This window comes from Dreissena polymorpha, chromosome 7, assembly GCF_020536995.1.
Source record: "Dreissena polymorpha isolate Duluth1 chromosome 7, UMN_Dpol_1.0, whole genome shotgun sequence".
NCBI classification, from domain to species: Eukaryota; Metazoa; Mollusca; class Bivalvia; order Myida; family Dreissenidae; genus Dreissena; species Dreissena polymorpha.
This window is the reverse complement of record NC_068361.1, coordinates 6,802,059-6,822,130: the sequence shown is the minus strand read 5'-3', so window position 1 is coordinate 6,822,130 and position 20,072 is coordinate 6,802,059. Positions and strand designations below refer to the sequence as shown.

The 20,072-nt window shown below is 37.8% G+C and overlaps 1 protein-coding gene across 1 annotated transcript; it reads right to left on the bottom strand.

Annotated features, from left to right (window-relative positions):
• Positions 1–3,288: 3,288 nt before the first annotated feature.
• On the bottom strand, positions 3,289–18,654 carry LOC127837457 (uncharacterized). The gene is made up of 12 exons (XM_052364586.1): positions 18,569–18,654; positions 16,444–16,563; positions 14,497–14,629; positions 13,056–13,287; positions 12,257–12,466; positions 11,934–12,020; positions 11,404–11,462; positions 10,634–10,729; positions 10,131–10,208; positions 9,577–9,699; positions 8,940–9,152; positions 3,289–8,331 (listed from the first exon to the last, which is right to left on the bottom strand). Exons 3-8 carry the CDS (start codon positions 14,571–14,573, stop codon positions 10,648–10,650), a joined length of 747 nt encoding a protein of 248 aa, XP_052220546.1. The 5' UTR covers positions 14,574–14,629; positions 16,444–16,563; positions 18,569–18,654; the 3' UTR covers positions 3,289–8,331; positions 8,940–9,152; positions 9,577–9,699; positions 10,131–10,208; positions 10,634–10,647.
• Between the last annotated feature and the right edge of the window lie 1,418 nt (positions 18,655–20,072).

Below are 20,072 nucleotides of genomic sequence, written 5' to 3'. Positions count from 1 at the left end.
AATTACAAAATTACAAGGCCCGGTCAGACCGACTTACGAATATGCAACGGAGAAAAACGCACAAAAATGCAGATTTTGATTATCCGGTGATTAAATTACCTGCTTTGCCGCTCAAGATTCTCGCAAAAGGTGTGTGAAGCGTAGGAAACACACAATGACCGCACAAGTACCGGTGCTATAACGGGAAAAAACGAACGTTTAACGGAAATGTACCTGATAATTAACGGTCGGCTAACGGATATGACTGTGCGAGTAAAGGACTTCTACCGGATAAAACGGCAGTGAAATGCATTAGTACCGGACAAAACGTTCGCCCAACGTGAGAGAAACGGAAAAGTACCGAACACCAACGTACAACGTACAACGATGAAAAAGTAGGGCACATCCTCAGAATCATGTGGCAAAACTTCAGGTTCTGGCAGGTTAAGGTCTCCGTTCTCAGCTGCTGCCTTCAGGTCGGAATCGTTCCACAACTGGGCATCGGATGCAGCAACACGGCCTCCAATGTCAGCCCAGACGAACTTGTACTCAGAATCCTACAGGGCTAGCAGGACAACGGTTAAGTACTTCTTGTAATTAAAATACGTAGACCCGGATCTTGGTGGACATTTGCAAGCAATATGTTCGCCATCAATAGCACCAAGAGTATGGGGGATATTCCAGCTGTCCCTGAAGCCGTCCGCTAATCGCGTGCAATCGGCAGCTGTTGTTGGCAACGGCATCACCTCGTCAGCATACTCATCTATGACTGCTCTACAGACCTGACGCGTAAAAGATAACAGTATAATAAGCTCGCGTGGATTATAAGTGTATGACACATGTAGTAGATAATCCATGACTTTTAGCGAGTGGATGATAAAGTAAAAATATACTACTTCATAAAATGTTCTTATAACTGTGTGCATTTCAAGATATGCGCACAAGACAGTACTAATTACAATATACAATTTAGAAGGTTAGTGTTGTAATGCGCGCACTCATCTATTTGCCTTTTATCCTATACCAATAACTTAACACAATGCAATTCATATAAACTGATGCTAGACGTAGACATTAAAATATATAAAAATATTAAAATGACTAACAGAAGCCTTTTTTAAATTTATTTTAACACTATAGTAAATTAAGCGGTACTTATTTTTAGCACGAGAAGAGAAATAGTGTTGTGGGGTACCCTCCAGCCGAATCGCATATCACGGTACTTTGAACCAGACACAAGATGCCGCAGCGCAATTGATAGCTTCATCCCTGGTTCAATTGGAAGTCTGTAGTTGTTGCGCTGTTTCGTTATCCTTTGGCTCACTCGTGCGAGAATCTCATCAAACATCTCGGTTGGCACTCTCATGGAGTTGACAGATGCGAAATGGATCTCTTGAACAATGCTATACAAACTACCGGTACATGTACCGCTTGTAATTGGTATATCACGTGTGTTATGTATCTTGAACACGGGTATACAAACTACTGGTGCACGTGGCGCTTGTCATTAATATCACTCAGGCGACATGGATCTCTTGAGCATGCGTATGTCAACTAACGGTACACGTGACGCTTGCCATTAATATCACGCAGGCGACATGGATCTCTTGAGCATGCGTATGTCAACTAACGGTACACGTGACGCTTGCCATGAACATCACGCAGGCGACATGGATCTCTTGTGCATGCGTATGTCAACTATCGGTACACTTGACGCTTGTCATTAATATCACGCAGGCGACATGGATCTCTTGAGCATGCGTATGTCAACTAACGGTACACGTGACGCTTGCCATTAATATCACGCAGGCGACATGGATCTCTTGAGCATGCGTATGTCAACTAACGGTACACGTGACGCTTGCCATGAACATCACGCAGGCGACATGGATCTCTTGTGCATGCGTATGTCAACTAACGGTACACGTGACGCTTGCCATTAATATCACGCATGCGACATGGATCACTTGATAATGCGTATGTCAACTACCCCTACACATGAAGATTGCCATTAATATCACGCAGGCGACATCGATCTCATTAACATGCGTATGTCAACTAACGGTACACGTGACGCTTTATATTAATATCACGTATGTGACATGGATGTCTTGAACAAGGGTACGCCAACTAAAGGTATACGTGACGCTTGATATTACTATCACACAGGCGACATGGATCTCTTGAACAAGGTAACACCAACTACCGGTACACGTGACGCTTGATATATCGCGTATGTGATATGGATTTCTTGAACAAAGGTACGCCAACTAAAGGTACACGTGGCGCTTGATATTTCTATCACACAGGCGACATCGATCTCTTGAACAAGGCTATATATGTACCGCTTGTAATTGATATAACACGTGTGTTATGTATCTTGAACACGGGTACACAAACTACTGGTACACGTGGCGCTTGTCATTAATATCACGCAGGCGACATGGATCTCTTGGGCATGCGTATGTCAACTAACGGTACACGTGACGCTTGCCATTAATATCACGCATGCGACATGGATCTCTTGAGCATGCGTATGTCAACTAACGGTACACGTGACGCTTGCCATGAACATCACGCAGGCGACATGGATCTCTTGTGCATGCGTATGTCAACTATCGGTACACTTGACGCTTGTCATGAACATCACGCAGGCGACATGGATCTCTTGAGCATGCGTATGTCAACTAACGGTACACGTGACGCTTGCCATGAACATCACTCAGGCGACACGGATCTCTTGGGCATGCGTATGTCAACCGCCGTTACAAGTGACGCTCGTCATTAATATCAAAGTACTAGTACATGTACCGCTTGTAATTGATATCACACGTGCGTTATGTATCTTGAACATGGGTATACAAACTACTGGTACACGTGGCGCTTGTAATGTCACGCATGCGACATGGATCTCTTGAATATGCGTATATAAACCACCGAAACACGTGACGCTTGAATGATATCACGCATGCGACATTGTTCACTTGAACATGACTATGCCAACTAAGGTACAATTGTCTCTTGTAATAGATATTACTTGAACATGGGTATGCGAACTATCTATGTACGTGCCGCTTGTACTTGATATGGCACATGAATTTATGTAACATTTGTATGAAACTACCGGTAAATGTACCGCTTGTAATCGTGTCACCAGTTATAACAATGTTTAACCGTATAGTAAATCTCATTGTCATTTTTAAAACCTAGATATGCCCGATACACCAGTCACTCGTGTCAACCTGTTCACTTGAAGGAAAGTTGTAATTTGTATTGATATGGCTCCTTTGAGGTAAGAATAATAACACATTGTATGCATAATAGTTATATTGATCAAAAAGTGAAACAACATGATACCACCATACATAACATTACAAAAACTGTATACAAATACGAATATTTATTTGCAGTCAGGCCACAGGGCCATAATACATAGTTTAATTTCATAATTATATAAAATAACCTGAATAGTTAAAGAAAACAAAGTCATATGATGCAACACGCATGCACTTTCGTAGAACAAATGCTGCTATACATTATAATACCACCAAAACAAGGATTACCTTATAATTAACTACCTATAACATGTAAGCATGCAAAATAGTAACATACTTATAAAGTAACCTAAGAATCAGTATTTTTTATCAGATATAAATAAACAATGCAATACAAGCATGCAGAATTAAAATGACAGCTAATTTGCATGATAATTACGTAGTTGTTATATATTAGCATGCACATACACACATTTTGCAATCAAAAATATGTGCTTGTCATTTTCATCGGCCATTAACATATTGAACAAACCAAAGTTTCCATTTCATTCAAACACTGCGGAATAAACAAATCATATCTGTGTTATATAATGGGCACTGCATAAACACAGGGTACTCATCTTCTACATGATAAACCTGTCGCATAAGACAAAATTTACAGTATCTATGATCACGTATATAACATACAACAAGAATATCAGTGAAACTGATGGATGCTCCCCGATGATGCGCTATGTCAATCTATGTGTTAATAACCACCTTAAAAAATTCTATTATTAGCCTCGGTGACATTGACCCCAGTGACCTCAAACCTCATCAAAAGGAAGAGGTCATGCAAGGTACCTACATGCCAAATATGAAAGAGATCGTTAAAGTATTGAATGTGCTATGAGAAACTGTGACAAAAGTGTGACGGAAAAATCTATTATTAGCCTTGGTGACCTTGACCCCAGTGACCTCATCAAAAGGTTAAGGTCCATGCAAGGTACCTACATGCCAAATATGAAAGAGATCGGTAAACAATTGAAGGTGCTATGGGAAACTAGTGAGGAAGGACAAACTGGAAACTATATGCTCCGGCGAAATTGTATTTCGGGAGCATAACAATTAGGAAAAATATGAAAAATAACGAATTTCAAGAATAAATGCTACAACAGAATCAGGAACACTGATAATAAAATGGCTTTTGTAAGGTGCATGAAGACAGCGAAATGAATACTGCAAATCATACAAGTCACAGAACATATCATTGACAATTTTTCATAAATGATTCAGCTATAAAGGTGCCATGATGACACTATATCGCTCATCTGACTGTTGCTTTTGTCTATAAACTTGAACTCTCTTCCTGGCCCTTTAAAAGAAGTGTTCACTATGAGCAAATAAGGACAAATTTGCCTTTGAGTTGGGTATAGCATCTTTTGAAATTTACGGAGGAGGTCAACCAGACGATGTTTTATGCCAAATATATAAGCTTTCCTTTTGGTTGCCATCGCAACCAGATTTATGCATGGAATGCATTTCATTTAACAACTTTGATAGAGGTTCATGCAAGAAAACTCGTGCCATGATTCATTAAAATTGGCACAGAGGTTAGATGTTGTTTAAGTAGAAAATGTTGACCCATGACGGACCAAGACCATTCACAATAGCTCACCCTGAGCACTTTATGCTCAGTTGAGATATAAACACAAAACAATTATTGCATAATAATACATAGTATGTGTTTACTCGCTCAGTCTTTAAATAGAAACAAGAGTGCCAAACTGTCACAAGATACGCCCGTTTTAAGACTTTGGACAACTTGATAACTTTACCATGACCCATATTTGAACTTGACCTACATATCATCTAGACACAACTTCTGACCAAAGTTGGTGAAGATCTGATGAAAACTACTTCAATTAGAGAGCAGACACCATGCTAAATGCTTGAAATGCACTACGGGACCTCGTGACCTAGTTTTTAACCTGGCAAGACCCATATTTGAACTTGACCTACATGTAGATATTGTCTAGACACAACTTCTGACCAAAGTTGGTGAAGATCGGATGAAAACTACTTCAATTAGAGAGCACTTGCTAAATGCTTGAAATGGTTTAAGTGACCCTGTGACCTAGTTTTTGACCTGGAATGACCCATATTCCAACTTGACCTAAATACTGTCTAGATACAACTTCTGACCAAGTTTGGTGAAGATTGGATGAAAACTACTTCAATTAGAGAGTGGACACCATGCTAAATGCTTGAAATGCACTAAGTGACCCTGTGACCTAGTTTTTGACCCAGCATGACCCATATTCGAACTTGACCTAGATATTGTCTAGATACAACTTCTGACCAAGATTGGTGAAGATCGGATGAATACAATTTGAATTAGAGTCCGGACAAAGTGGCGCCGTTGAAAATGCACTAATTGACCCTATGACCTAGTTTTTGACCCGGCATGACCCATATTCGAACTTGGCCTATATATCAACTAGATGCAACTGCTGACCAAGTTTGGTGAAGATCGGATGAATACAATTTGAAATAGAGTCCGGACAAAGTGGCCCCTTTGAAAATTGAAGATCGGATGAAAACTACTTCAATTAGAGAGCACTTGCTAAATGCTTGAAATGGTTTAAGTGACCCTGTGACCTAGTTTTTGACCTGGAATGACCCATATTCCAACTTGACCTAAATACTGTCTAGATACAACTTCTGACCAAGTTTGGTGAAGATTGGATGAAAACTACTTCAATTAGAGAGTGGACACCATGCTAAATGCTTGAAATGCACTAAGTGACCCTGTGACCTAGTTTTTGACCCAGCATGACCCATATTCGAACTTGACCTAGATATTGTCTAGATACAACTTCTGACCAAGTTTGGTGAAGATCGGATGAATACAATTTGAATTAGAGTCCGGACAAAGTGGCGCCGTTGAAAATGCACTAATTGACCCTATGACCTAGTTTTTGACCCGGCATGACCCATATTCGAACTTGGCCTATATATCAACTAGATGCAACTGCTGACCAAGTTTGGTGAAGATCGGATGAATACAATTTGAAATAGAGTCCGGACAAAGTGGCCCCTTTGAAAATGCACTTATTGACCCTATGACCTAGTTTTTGACCCGGCATGACCCATATTCGAACTTGGCCTAGATATCAACTAGATGCAACTGCTGACCAAGTTTGGTGAAGATCGGATGAATACAATTTGAATTAGAGTCCGGACAAAGTGATGCCTTCCGCCCGCCGCCCGCCCGCCGCCAAGGGGTTTCACATAATACGTCCCGTATTTATACGGGCGTATAAAAAGCATCAAAAGATGCAACAGTAAGTATTCAAAGTTCAGATGAACTTAAAATTATAGATCATTTAAGTATCAAATAAAACTAACCCAGCTAAAGCAATTCTTATCTTTTTTCATATGATAATTTTTTCTTCTTATTCCATTCAGTTATTTAAAAAGAATTGTAGGTAAAAGCAATAGTGTGACTGTGACATCTGACGGGCCGACCTTTTAATGCACTGTATAAAGCTGTTGAATTGTTCACATATTTCAGAATTTACAGATTCAAAGCCTTGAAGTCTGCTAGCTGTAAAAGCACGAGAACATTTGTGGGAGTAGCCATGGAAAATGTCATGAAAAAAATGTTCATTTTTATAGTATCCACTTTCTCTGTTTAGGCAATATTCTTGTAAATTACATGCAAAGTCATAAAACACGTCTTGTGGAGGGGTTTCTAAATAGCTATAGAGTGATAATGCGGGATCTTTTCTTCCTTCTGCCCCAGTCATGTGGAAACCATAGCAATGTCCATGGTCTGCACAGAACCAAAGAAATAATGTTGATGTTCCTCGAGCAGAAGTTTCAACTTTGGAATAAAGCTTTTGACATTTTTCAAATTCTAAAGTCGTATCGTCATGGTCTATATTTCTTTTAACACAGCTATCATTGTCAATGGAAAACTTTCTTACACTTCTTAACTTTAACCCAGATTCATTAAAATAATAGGCCCTTACAAACTTTTCAGGATTGTATGTGCCCAGTTGAGGTACAGGTGGTTCTGGTTCAGTAACTTGCAATGACATTGATTCATTAATTAGATATTGCAAAAATAATCTAATGTCATCAGGCAATATTTCATTGTTGCTTATTAAAGACTCGCAAATTAAATCACTTAGTTCAGGTGCAAACGAACGAGTTTCATTAACAATACTATTAAATCGATCATTTTCAATATTGGGGCTATTTAATAATAGTTGAATTTTGTAACAATATGCAGGGGGTACAAGGCTTGTAATGGACGCTGTTGTGGCTAGCATTTTTTAAACATTTGAATATGCAACTCGTTCATTATCACTCATTTGATAAAATCTTTCGAAGGAACCCAAAACTTCAGAGGGCAGTGCTTGTTTTAACAACTCGATACGGTCCAATAAATCCCTCTCTGGAATAATTTTATTCTCTTTAATTTCATTCAAATTTTCAAAAAAACATCTATCCATTCTACGATGCAGCGTATTATTAATGCCCAAAGCATGGTTTGTTTCTGTAATTTCCTCATAATTTGAATTCCGAAATCCAACCCCTACTTTTGTACCATCACAGCACAATCTCTTAGGACCATAACCACATACACCACAGGGTATATGGAAATCTATTTTCATGTTTGAAGCCCAACTGAACCAAAAATTAAAAAAAACTGTTTGATCCATAAACCTAGCCTTATTGTGGCGAGTTTTATACATCTCATTTTTAAACTGGCAGTAAGAGGAAAAAGTGCAACTAGAATTCATAACCATAGATACAAAATCCCACCCTATTTCATCTCCTGCTGCTGTATCCCTACTTAATACATGTAAACAATCTAAGTCCCCTTCATCCCAAAGAATTCTGCATGGCTTACTAATTGAATTATAGCATTCACGTATATGAATGTCACATTTTACAGGTGCAAAATTTGTGTAAATATTTAATGTCCTTTGTCTTTCGTGTATGGTCAGTCCATTTTCACTGTAATTATCGTCATCTTCTCGCTTGAGTCAACCGCTTCCACAGGGACCGGTATTGTCTGGAATATCTGGAAATAATACAGGTCCTTTTAGGCAGCCATCTGAACATCGAACAAGGTTAAAATCATTCCACTGATCACGTTTTATGATACTTTTCCTTAACTCATTATTGTCTTTAAGTCTGGGAGAATGTTTACTTCTACACTTAAAATTCCAAAGTCCAGATTTCTCATTGAAGTTATTGTATGCAGCAGTACTTAATGTAACCGAAACAGGCATTTCATCATCAATATTGTCATCAAATAACTGCTGTTCTTCATCATCATTGTTATCAATATTTGTATGAATTAAATCTTCCCACATGTGAGTATATGATTTAAATAAGTTTAAGTGCCTACAAACCTTCGAATTTAGTAAAGTACTTATATTTCTCTTATAACCAACCAGACAGGCCAAAAACAATATATTCCGATCATTTGATCTTGGGGCATACAAATAGAAAATGGTCAATATATGAGATAATAATTTCAAACTAGCACCTTCCTTAAATTACCCTAACCACACATATAATATATATATATATTTATTTATTTATAGAACATTAACAAGGTTAAAATTCCTCTGATTAAGGAACTTGCCCACTAATATTGTTTATTATAAGGCAGGAATATCTCACCGGTCCAGGGTTAAGTTCAACGTCATTTGAAAGAATAAGAAGAAGCTGTGAAGTGTCTACATCTTGTTGGGGCGTCTCGTCAGTGTCTCGTTGGAAAAAGAAGTGGGATGGCACATTGACTTGATCTTCATTTGCGGCGTTGTCATCTTGTTGGGGCGTCTCTTCAGTGTCTCGGTGGCAATGGATGTTGGATGGCACGTTGATTTCATCTTCCTATAATAGAATAACCCTTCCTTTAATACAATACTTACTAGACAAACAAGACTATTGCCAAGCAATGTATGTCCCCTACAGGTTCCACCATTATCAGATTTTTTTGGATTTTTTTTTTCATTATATATATTTGTTGCCATATCAACCAGAAATTTTGATGAGGAACAAAATGAAATGACGTACATAATGTCCATATTGCCATATATCCATGTTTCAAGAAAAAATATGAAGAACTTTTAAAGTTATCGCAGGATCCAGAAAAAGTGACAGACTCACAGAATGACGGACACACAGAGCGCAAACCATAAGTCCCCTCAGGTTAAACTGTTAGGGGAGAAAAAGTATTATATTTTTTCATTCAAAATCTTAAGAGTATATTTACATAACATAAAGCTATACAACAATATGTGTTCCATTTTAAAACCTGATTGAAAAGTGTGTCAGGCCTATCAACTTTCCACGATGAATGCTTCGTTATAAAATGGTCGAGCAGGGCATCTTCAGATGAACAGCACACCCTGCAGTTTGGGCAATTGTAGCAAGGGACCTAAAAAATACCACTCAGCCTGAGGATTCTAAAATCGCATCTCAGTAATATTTGTGAAAAACTCATGGAAATTGAAACAAAACAAAAACATGTACCACAATTGGTTCATACTTTAGAACATCTTTACATTATAATGAATTCAATACAGGCCCAGGACTGGTCCTGAAAAGCTTGCACATGGAAGACTTACATACACCAAAACCCCGCTTAACAGGTTATTGGTGATAATCAATTATACCTGAATTGTAAGAATACCAGCTATTTAGACTAATTTTATAAGGTTCTTTGTGTCGTCTTTAAAGCTTGGTTTTACTGTATTTGTAGAACATCTAAATGACCATACATGAAAGGATGAATGTGTGTTTTAAAGGATCTTCTTGAACAAGTTTTGTTTATCTGACAAGAAAGAATACTTTCTGTCATTGATTTACCTGTTTGTTCTTCTTTTTCGTCATGGTAGGTTTCTCCCTTTTAACCTTACCAGTCTTGACTTCCATCTTCTTGCGTTTCTGAAAAGTTATTATGCTATCAGTCCATATTACCAGTACAAATGCTACAAATTACTACCGGTTATATAATTTGAAAAGCGTATACCTTTGAAGATGATTTGAAATAATGTGAATACATCCCTTTCATTAAATTCATTCTTTTTAATGAAAACATAAAATTTGTTTATAGCATTGTGCCATGCTATCAGATCAATTGGCATGCTACAAATATAGTGTCATATAAACAGGGCAATCATTGTCTTTCATGCTTGAACCAATTACTATATTATGATACATACAAATAGGACACAGATGAATCAAACACACATTCTGCTGATTTATATTAAAATCAAAGTAATGAAAATACCTATGAAAGAAATATTTATGTAAATTGTCAAGATGGAAAGTGTTAAAAAGTATGGAGCATATCGTCATAAAATTAGTACCAAGCATAAGCCATTCAACTTGTATGCAGGCAGGAAAACAGCCACATCTTCAGTAATGTCAAGGTAAATAAATCCACTGCAGCATGACCTTTAATGCTTGACGAAAAAACAGGATCATTAATGCAGTGTCTGTGAATGCACAATCATGTAAAATTAATATTCATTCAGGCTAAAAATTGCCATCCAGTAAAAAAGGGAAACTATGTCTGAACTATATTTTTGTTGTCCCGGACAATATTGGACGACCACTAATTCCAATGACCGTCAATATAAAACTAACAAAACGATTAAACCTATTTGACATGAAACTAACAAGAGAGTTACTGCAGTAATAGCATTCATGCAGCAAGTTTTTATATAAAACAAGAGCACCGCATAACGGGTGCCATGCTCGGCTGCAAAAGCTTGTCAGAGTGACCTTGATCTTTGACCTAGTGACCTAAAATGGGTGTGGTGTGAAGAACTCATCAAGGTGCATATACATATGAAGTTTCAAAGTTGAAGGTGGAAGTACTTTGATTTTAGAGCCAATGATAAGGTTTTAGCACGACGCCGGTGGACGACGAGCAGGCTATAACAATACCTCGGGTTTTCTCCGAAAACAGCCTCGCTAATAAATATTGTTGGGGTGTCTAAAAATAAAGCAACAATGAGTGCCTTATGTTGGCATATGTTTATGTTGTATGTAATTCCATTAAGAAAGGTGATTTTTATGAAACTACTTAAGAATGCATTACATTTATTTATCTGAAATTAACAGTATTTTTTACCTTCTTTCCATACCTTTGACATTTCTGGTTGCAGACCTCTTAGCTCTGGCTGTGACAACCTGAGAATGAATTGTGTGTGTGAAAATATGGAAAACAAAATTATATAAACTAACTAGTTTATTTTTTATACAATTACAGAATGTTATGTTCTGATATAACTGAATGGTTATGACATCAACTCTGTGGTCTGGCTTTCACACAAAGACATCTGTTGAACTTTTCATGTTTACCACTTAATGACAAACAATGCCTTAGATGATTAAAGGCATTGCTTTAAAAGTATAGGACCTGCAGTCCAACTATTGCCTTACAGCTACCAATAATGAAGGGCATTATGGTGCTGATCAGGGGCAAAAAGGCGAGGCTAAAAAGAGACATGACAGGGTGCCCAGCTTTACGGCTCTTGACATAACATTAATTTATAGGCTGTAACAAGCCATATGAGCAATCAATACTGGATTGCAATCACTTTATAAATGTTCATTAAGAATGATGAAATATCTGTACGATTAAATGCATAGAAAAGTTACCGTTATTTTATGTGTCTGAGGCTTAAAGTCCCTGGGAACTGGTACTTCACTTGCATCCACCTTGTCTTGAATCTCTGGTTGAGCTCCCTACAATTTATTTAACCATAATACAGGTATTATACTTTTTTTAAACGGCTTATTTTAATCAAAAATATAAACATTACAGCAAAATCAAATTGTTATGAATATTTGTAGGTGGAAGCGCTTTGATTTTAGAGTCAATGTTAAGGTTTTAGCCTGACGCAGAATTGCAGTTTTGTGCATAAATCACATTTGCTTATGGCTCATAAATGCAGTCCACTTTGTTGTAGCACTAAACTCACAGTCTGCACAATATCCGAAAAGAGTGCTATGGTGCTGTCATGCTCCTGAACCGGTACTTCCGTGGCTGAGAGAGCTGGCCATTCTGTAGGATCTTGAACAGCAGCCTCCACACACAGCTGGTTTGGCAGGTCGTCCTGTATGGATGCTAAACACCTCCTAGCCCCTTCAGCACTCAGATGTAGTCCATCATGGGACAAGTACAGGGACTTCTTAAAATTAAATTTTGATTATAGATAGTTACCGTACTAATTTGTTTTAAACATAACTAAGATATTAAAGCAGCAAATTAAATGAACTGGTTTCCCTCAACGAATGAAAAAATATTTTAGTTTCAATCAATTAGAGTGTACAACTCTGAACTGACCAAAATGATCATCCTGACGAAACTTATGCAAGAACTTCTAAAAAAATGATAATACATGTTTATTTTTTTAATTTCATTAACTTCCATATTACAGCACAGACAGATATCTTTAATTATGGGGCTTTACGTCTAGAGCTGAAACCAACAAAACGTGCAAGTGTACCACCACAAAGTAATACATCTATTTTAAAATTCATGATATTTCATGTAAAAGTTATTAAGAAACCAGTAATTGCAACAAAACTGCTCAATGAGTCAATTTTCACCAATTAAGGGGGCATATCTCTTGAGCAAAGAAGGATGTCTGAACAGAATTTGGGATTGGTCCACCGCAGTATAATGATGCATATATTTATTTTAAGTTTCATGATGATGAAATTCCATGCAACAGTTGCTGAGAAACTTCCTATTTCACTCTAGATCTTTCCCTATACCTGTTTAGTTGCTCCATAGTCCATGTATCTCACAGAAGGCACATGGTGACTCAGTTCCCACAGCATGCTGTTTGCGCTCCTTATCCACTGGCAGTAGTTCCTCAACTGTGCCCCTGAGAGTGGCCATCGGGGAAACATTCTCACATCAAAATCACGTGGAAGAATCACGCAAAGCACCACGTGTATTTCAGTGCACACACTGAATACAACATCAAGGATCTCCGTCACACAACTAAAAATAACAAGCAAATTCATTGAATTGATATACCCTGCCAATATGCTTCTGGACACAAAAGTGTTATATTTGACACTAAAGAAGCATTTTTTAAGAAACAAAGGGCCATAACTCTGCTATTAACAGATGGTGTACGATGCCATTTGGCCTGCATCATCCTCTTATCCATACATATACTCATACCAAGTTTCAATGAAATCCGCCAAAGCACTTCTAAGATATGGCTCCGGACACAAAAGTGCTGGACGGACAGATGGAAAGACAGACGGACAGACAACCCCAAAACAATATCCCTCCTCCTATGGCAAGGGATAATAAGGTAATGGTATTAGTTGCTAATTGTATTATCTTCCCATCACAAACAATTATTAAATAGAGATGTGTTCGTCAGAAACACAATGCCCCATATTGCGCCGCTTTGTATTTTTTTATTTTTACCTTTGACCTTGAAGGATGACCTTGAACTTCCACCACTCAAAATGTGCAGCTTCATGAGATACACGTGCACACCAAATATCAAGTTGCTATCTTCAATATTGAAAAAGTTATGGCCAATGTTAAAGTTTTCAGACGGACAGACGCCATATATTTGACATTTGACCTTGAAGGATGACCTTTCACCAATAAAAAATGTTCAGCTCCATGAGGTACACACGCATGCCAAATATCAAGTTTCTATCTTTAATAATGCAAAAGTTATGGCCAACGTTGAAGTTTTTTTTCCCGACGGACGGACAGACTGACACACATACTGACTGACGGACAGTTCAACTTCTATGTGCAACCCTACCGGGGGCATAAAAAGTTACAAACAACTACAAAAATATTTGAGAAACTAACTTATTTTATTTCATTAAAATGCCAATCCAAAAAAATCTAATAAGAAAATGATACTAAGTTGATCAAGCTCATTTTTATTCATGCTGCTAAGCTGTTCAGTGGCGGATCCAGGGTTTCTAGTTAGGGGGTTGGTGTGGACATTCAATAATACAGGCCAATGTAAAAGCATAATGTTGTAGTGGATGTGGTGTCCGCCTAGTGATAGGGAGTTAGGAGGTTCTCATTATCTTCTCCATAAACACCAAGTTCTGGTTCTTCCCAGGAACAGACTCGAGTGTCTCAATAAGCATAGTGCGTTCCCTGCAATAAAGCTAAGGTAAATAGGTTAAATAAAAACTAAAACTGAAAAATTACTGTTCAACATACAGGTAGAAATCGCTATCCTTGCAGCAAACATCGTTAGAGCCAAGATGCAGGTACAATATGTCGTAACAACCTGACATCAGCTCTTGATGCAGCAGCTTTCTAAAGCCCTTCCGGTCAGACACATACTTTGCACCTGCATAGTAAAATAAGATCTTCCATTTGGAATTGGTTTTCATTTGCAATAATTTTTCTTGAGTTGTCATTTGTTATTGAATATTATGAAAAATAGTCATCATTGCTATGTTCGAGACAAGCAGGCTTATCTTTGTTAATATTTATCTCACTTGTTCTATGTTGCGTCAAATTTCTGGATTTGCAATCTTTTTCCCCATTTTGGTTACAGCAGAAAGGGTATTTTGCTTGATTCCATAATACATGTTTTATCAGTGTAATAATATACATGACGTGTACATGTAAATACCATGAAACTGTTAGGGTAAAATATCTTTTTGGGTATTGAAGCAATATTCAGTGGAGTTTTAAGCATTTCTTTAAAAACAAGAGATGCGTTTGTTGGAAACACAATGCCCCCTATTGCACCGCTTTGAAGCCATGTACATGTATTCAAACTTTGACCTTGAAGGATGACCTTGACCTTTCACCACTCAAATATGTGCAGCTCCATGAGATACACATGCATGCCAAATATCTAGTTGCTGTCTTCAATATTGCAAATTTTGACCTTTGACCTTGAAGGATGACCTTGACCTTTCATCACTCAAAATGTGCAGCTCCATGAGATATACATGCATGCCAAATATCAAGTTGCTATCTTCAATATTTAAAAAGTTATGGCCAATGTTAAAATTTTCAGAAGGACGGAATATTTGACATTTGACCTTGAAGAATGACCTTGATTTTCACCTTTTACCACTCAAAATATTCAGCTCCAAGAGATACACATGCATAAAAAAAAAATCAAGTTGCTATCTTCAATATTTAAAAAGTTATGGCCAATGTTAAAGTTTTCGGACGGACAGAATATTTGACATTTGACCTTGAAGAATGACCTTGACCTTCACCTTTCATCACTCAAAATGTTCAGCTCCAGGAGATACCCATGCATGCCAAATATCGCGTTGCTATCATCAATAGTGAACAAGTTATGGCCAATGTTAAAGTTTTCGGATGGACGGACAGACGCCATATATTAGACATTTGACCTTCACCTTTCACCACTCAAAATGTTCAGCCTCAGGAGATACACATACATGCCAAATATCAAATTGCTATCGTCAATAGTGAAAAAGTTATGACCAATGTTAGTTTTCGGACGGATGGACAGATGCCATATATTAGACCTTTGACCTTGAAGGATGACCTTGACCTTCACCTTTCACCACTCAAAATGTGCAGCTCAATGAGATGCACATGCATGCCAAATATAACGGTGCTATGTTAAATATTGAAAAAGTTATGACCATTAAAGTGTTCGGACGGACGGACAGACTGACAGTTCAACTGCTATATGCCACCCTACCGGGGGCATAAAAACAATTATTTGGTACACAAAGCTTCAAATAAATATTAAAATTAGCAACCTTTTTTCCAAAGGCAGCAACAAACACTGCAGGGCTAGATTGAACTTTACCGGTACGCAGTTGTTTACAACCATCGACAAAGCGGGGATTTGGGGGCGGTAGCCCCCGATACTAAAGAAATATATAGGATAAAAGGATAAGGTGTTGCGTAAGTTGTTATGTGTTAGGTGTTAAGGGTTAGGGTACCCTGTTTGATGTTAAGTGTTGCGTACCGGTAAAGTTCAATCGTCCTCACTGCAGTATAAGACAGTAGCTAAAATAATTATGCCAACGCAAAAATCATCAAAAGATTATGGCGGCAATTTATATCGACTATTTAAGACAGTAAAAGGGGTAATATAAAGCAGCATGCCACAGAAACATGTTGGGTCTCACACTCAACTATAAACAGTTAAAAATTATTCACCAGATACGGGCAGAAAGTCAATCCTTGCATTTGGAGGACATGCAGACTTCAAACGATGGACATTGGAATCCCCGGCAATAAGAACACGAACATCGCTGCTGCACCAGACATGTTCTTCACCTGAAACAGAATAAACGGCTCTAGGAGAAGTGCCCCCCGGAGAACTGCCCCCCCCCCAAAGATTTTTCACTGGGCGGAGAACTGCCCCCTCACTGTTTTTTTATAGGGCGGAGAACTGCCCCCATGCTGATTAATAAGGGGCGGAGAACTGCCCCCCTGTCAGAATTGATGACCCGGAGAAGTGCCCCCTAATTAAAGAAATTTCGCGGCTATATAAAAAACGAGTATTATAATGACAATAACGCCAGTAACTTTCTTGCTATTATGTCTGGAAATTGAGTGAAATTTCAAAAGTAATATAAAGTTGTACAAGTATTAAAGTTATAAAACGGCAAAAAAATACCTGCCTCGGCATGGACGTCGCCATCTTGATAATCACGGGATTTTCGTCTATGTTAACAAAGAAAAACAAATCACTTTTTGCTAATAAAAAGTTTTCGCGGCTGAATTATTTGATATTTTCCCCGTAATTAAAACAAACAATTAGCATGCAATTTAATCCATCCGTATGCAAGCTGAAAACAATAATTTATTTGTTTGTTTTCGCCAATTACGGATTTGGACAGTTCAATATAATAAACCCGTATGCGGCTTTATTCAAAGCTAACAAGTTCTTAACAATTAAGGTCGGTCCGGTCTACCAATTAAAAGATCGCGGTGCTTATCGTTAACGGTAACAAGTTCTCTGCCTGCCTAATTAGCTGCTAATTAAAGAAACTGTTACCGATTTTGTTTGTTTGGCATGTCGACATGATCTGCTCAAAATGCTAACTGTTGCAGATTGTATGTATGTATGAATGTATGTTTTGAACGTTTATGTAAGCATGTATATATTTTTTAATGTATGTCTGAATGTATGTATGTATGATTGTAACTGTGAATGTATGTATGCATGTAATGTGTGTATTTATGTATGTTATTTTGTATTTCACATGAATTAACTAAACAACATAAATAAATTGATTATTAATTCGACTTCACTTTACTTTTTTCTTCAAGTCAGCTAAATTATTGCCTTTGCTTTGCCTATTAATTTACTTTTTTATACGTTTAGTTACGTTTTTTTTTCCATGGGTCAATACTATCTTTATAATGTAAATTAATTCCGATGTAACTTTTCCTCCATAAGTACTGTTTTGCACGTCTATATTTAGTTGCGACACATGGCCAGTATTAATATGCACGCGTTTCCTGTGTGGATCTCGACTATGTTTCGCGCTCTTATTAAAACACGACTTTTACAAGGCATTCATGTATAGTGAGTGGTGAAGATGCGAACCAAGGGCCTTAAACAGTATTATCACATGCCTCTAGACAATTTGTGTAATTCAGTTCGATAAATGGCAATATACTTGTACTGAAATTAATTTGTTACCGGATAAAATGTGTACGGCGATAAAGTAAAATTATCCGTAAGTATTGTTTTCACTACGTAACTAATAACTAATATGACACCGGGCAGATATCCGCCTACTAAATTCTGACAGGGGGGGCAGTTCTCTGCCCCTACCGATTTGATGGGGGGGCACCTCTCCGCCACCTTTAAAATAAGGGGGCAGTTCTCCGGATTCCAGAATAAACAAAAGGCTTCCCGAATCAAATCAAATCAAAATTTATTTATTGTCGGTATGAGAATAACAAAGGACATCGTTCCACGAACCCTGGGGAAGTTTAAAAACTCAAAATACAACAAGACAACAAACAAACGCCCGAATTCAAATACAATCCGAACCTGGATTTTCCAAACAAGTTTAACAACGTTCAGTTTTTAAATAGGTAACGTCGCGAAATCAAATTACAAATTCTAAACGAGCACTTTCAAACGATTAAATGTCACGCAACGCGGTTCTCTTAAACTGCAACGTAGTCTCTGGTCAACAACAGCTGTTTTATAGTATGTAAGCTTTGGTCAGTATAAAATACTGACGAGAATAAAATTCTCTGGACTCTCTAAAAACCCTTGTTAAACAAGTTCAAAACAGAAAGGGAGATCACCACCACTTACTATAGCCTATCCTCTCCCCTGATTCAAGATCAGTGTTCTGATTGGCCAAAATGATTTGGGCGACCGTGGACCAACAGGCCTCTGCTAAAACCTTTGTTTTTAAACGTCAATTTTCTACCTTTATTTCAAAGTCAGGATAAACGCCTAATATCTTTTTTTTTTCTTTTTTTCTTTTCTGGTAGTATTTTCGGGGTTGTTTACAGTAAAATACATAGTTCACAACAACCGACTGACGTACGGTGCAGCATGTCAACCGCATCATTCGCAGATCCACTTCTGTTGTTATTTAAATTAATAAACATACGTCAAAAGTGATGTACCCTTGCGTCAGCCTAACGGTGTCCGAGCTGACTTCACAATGTTACATCAAAAGTGTGTATTTGCCCTGCGTTCTTGCGTGCGTCTAGTCTGCGGGTCTGATAAGTGGGTTGTGACGAAACGGATCGCGACCGGTAGGTCAATGTCACGTTTATAATTAAACAGTGCTCCAGCCTCCAGCTAGGCCTAAATTGAAGGGCGCCCTGCCCTCCCGAACCTCCGTCCTGCCCCCCCCCCCCTGCCCTTATTTTTTTTTACTTATGATCCTTAATTAATCTCTTATTACATTGTAATTAATTTATACCTCAATTTTACACATTATATTTGAATGGTTTAATAATAATGGGAAAATATATTCTAACAATTATTAATAACATATAAATTAACATGCAACAGGAAGCATTCCAGAAACGCCCGCGCGCTCGAAAGTGCCCTTTTGACAAAATACAGGCGCGTCGAGAGTGCCCTTTTGACAAAAAAGCCCCCCTGGCCTTTTTAAATCCTAGCTGGAGCACTGTATAATATTTATATATATTTTACGCTTACATGTATACATGTAATGAACTACTAATGGGGCATGCATTTCAATCTTAATAAAAGTATAAATGTACCGATGTGAATGTGAGGGTCGTCGCGCATGCATGATTATTGCAAAGGAAATTCACTAAAAGATGAATCGAATTTAGGCCGCCGCCCGAAAAATAAGGGCCTTTGGATGACTGTACTGGTGGCCGTCCGATACCTTGACGATAATATAATGTATCCCGGAAAAAAAAAACTTTTTGGAAAAACACACTAATCTGCAGGTACAAATAAAGCTGACCCATTTATAATCCTTTCTAAGTCACACACCGTATGAATCGTTATTATTTAAAGTAAGCTATCTTCGTTAAATTGGTTGACATAGTGGACCAGCGTTGTTTGTACCGGCGTGATTAGTGGGGTTTTCTAAACTCTTGCTTTTTATCAGTCTATTGAACATTGCTCAGTGCCTTTCGTTGCATACTTTGTCGCCACGATCTTATTCGAAATTGGACGATGTTTTAACAGTATATAACCTACGTCCGATCAAGTAAAAAAATACCATCGACGATCTGACGGTGTGTGGCCAAACTAAAAAATATATATCACTAGGTGTGTGTTAACGCTTAAAGGATTCGTTAAACTTCGACTGGTGCCATCCAAA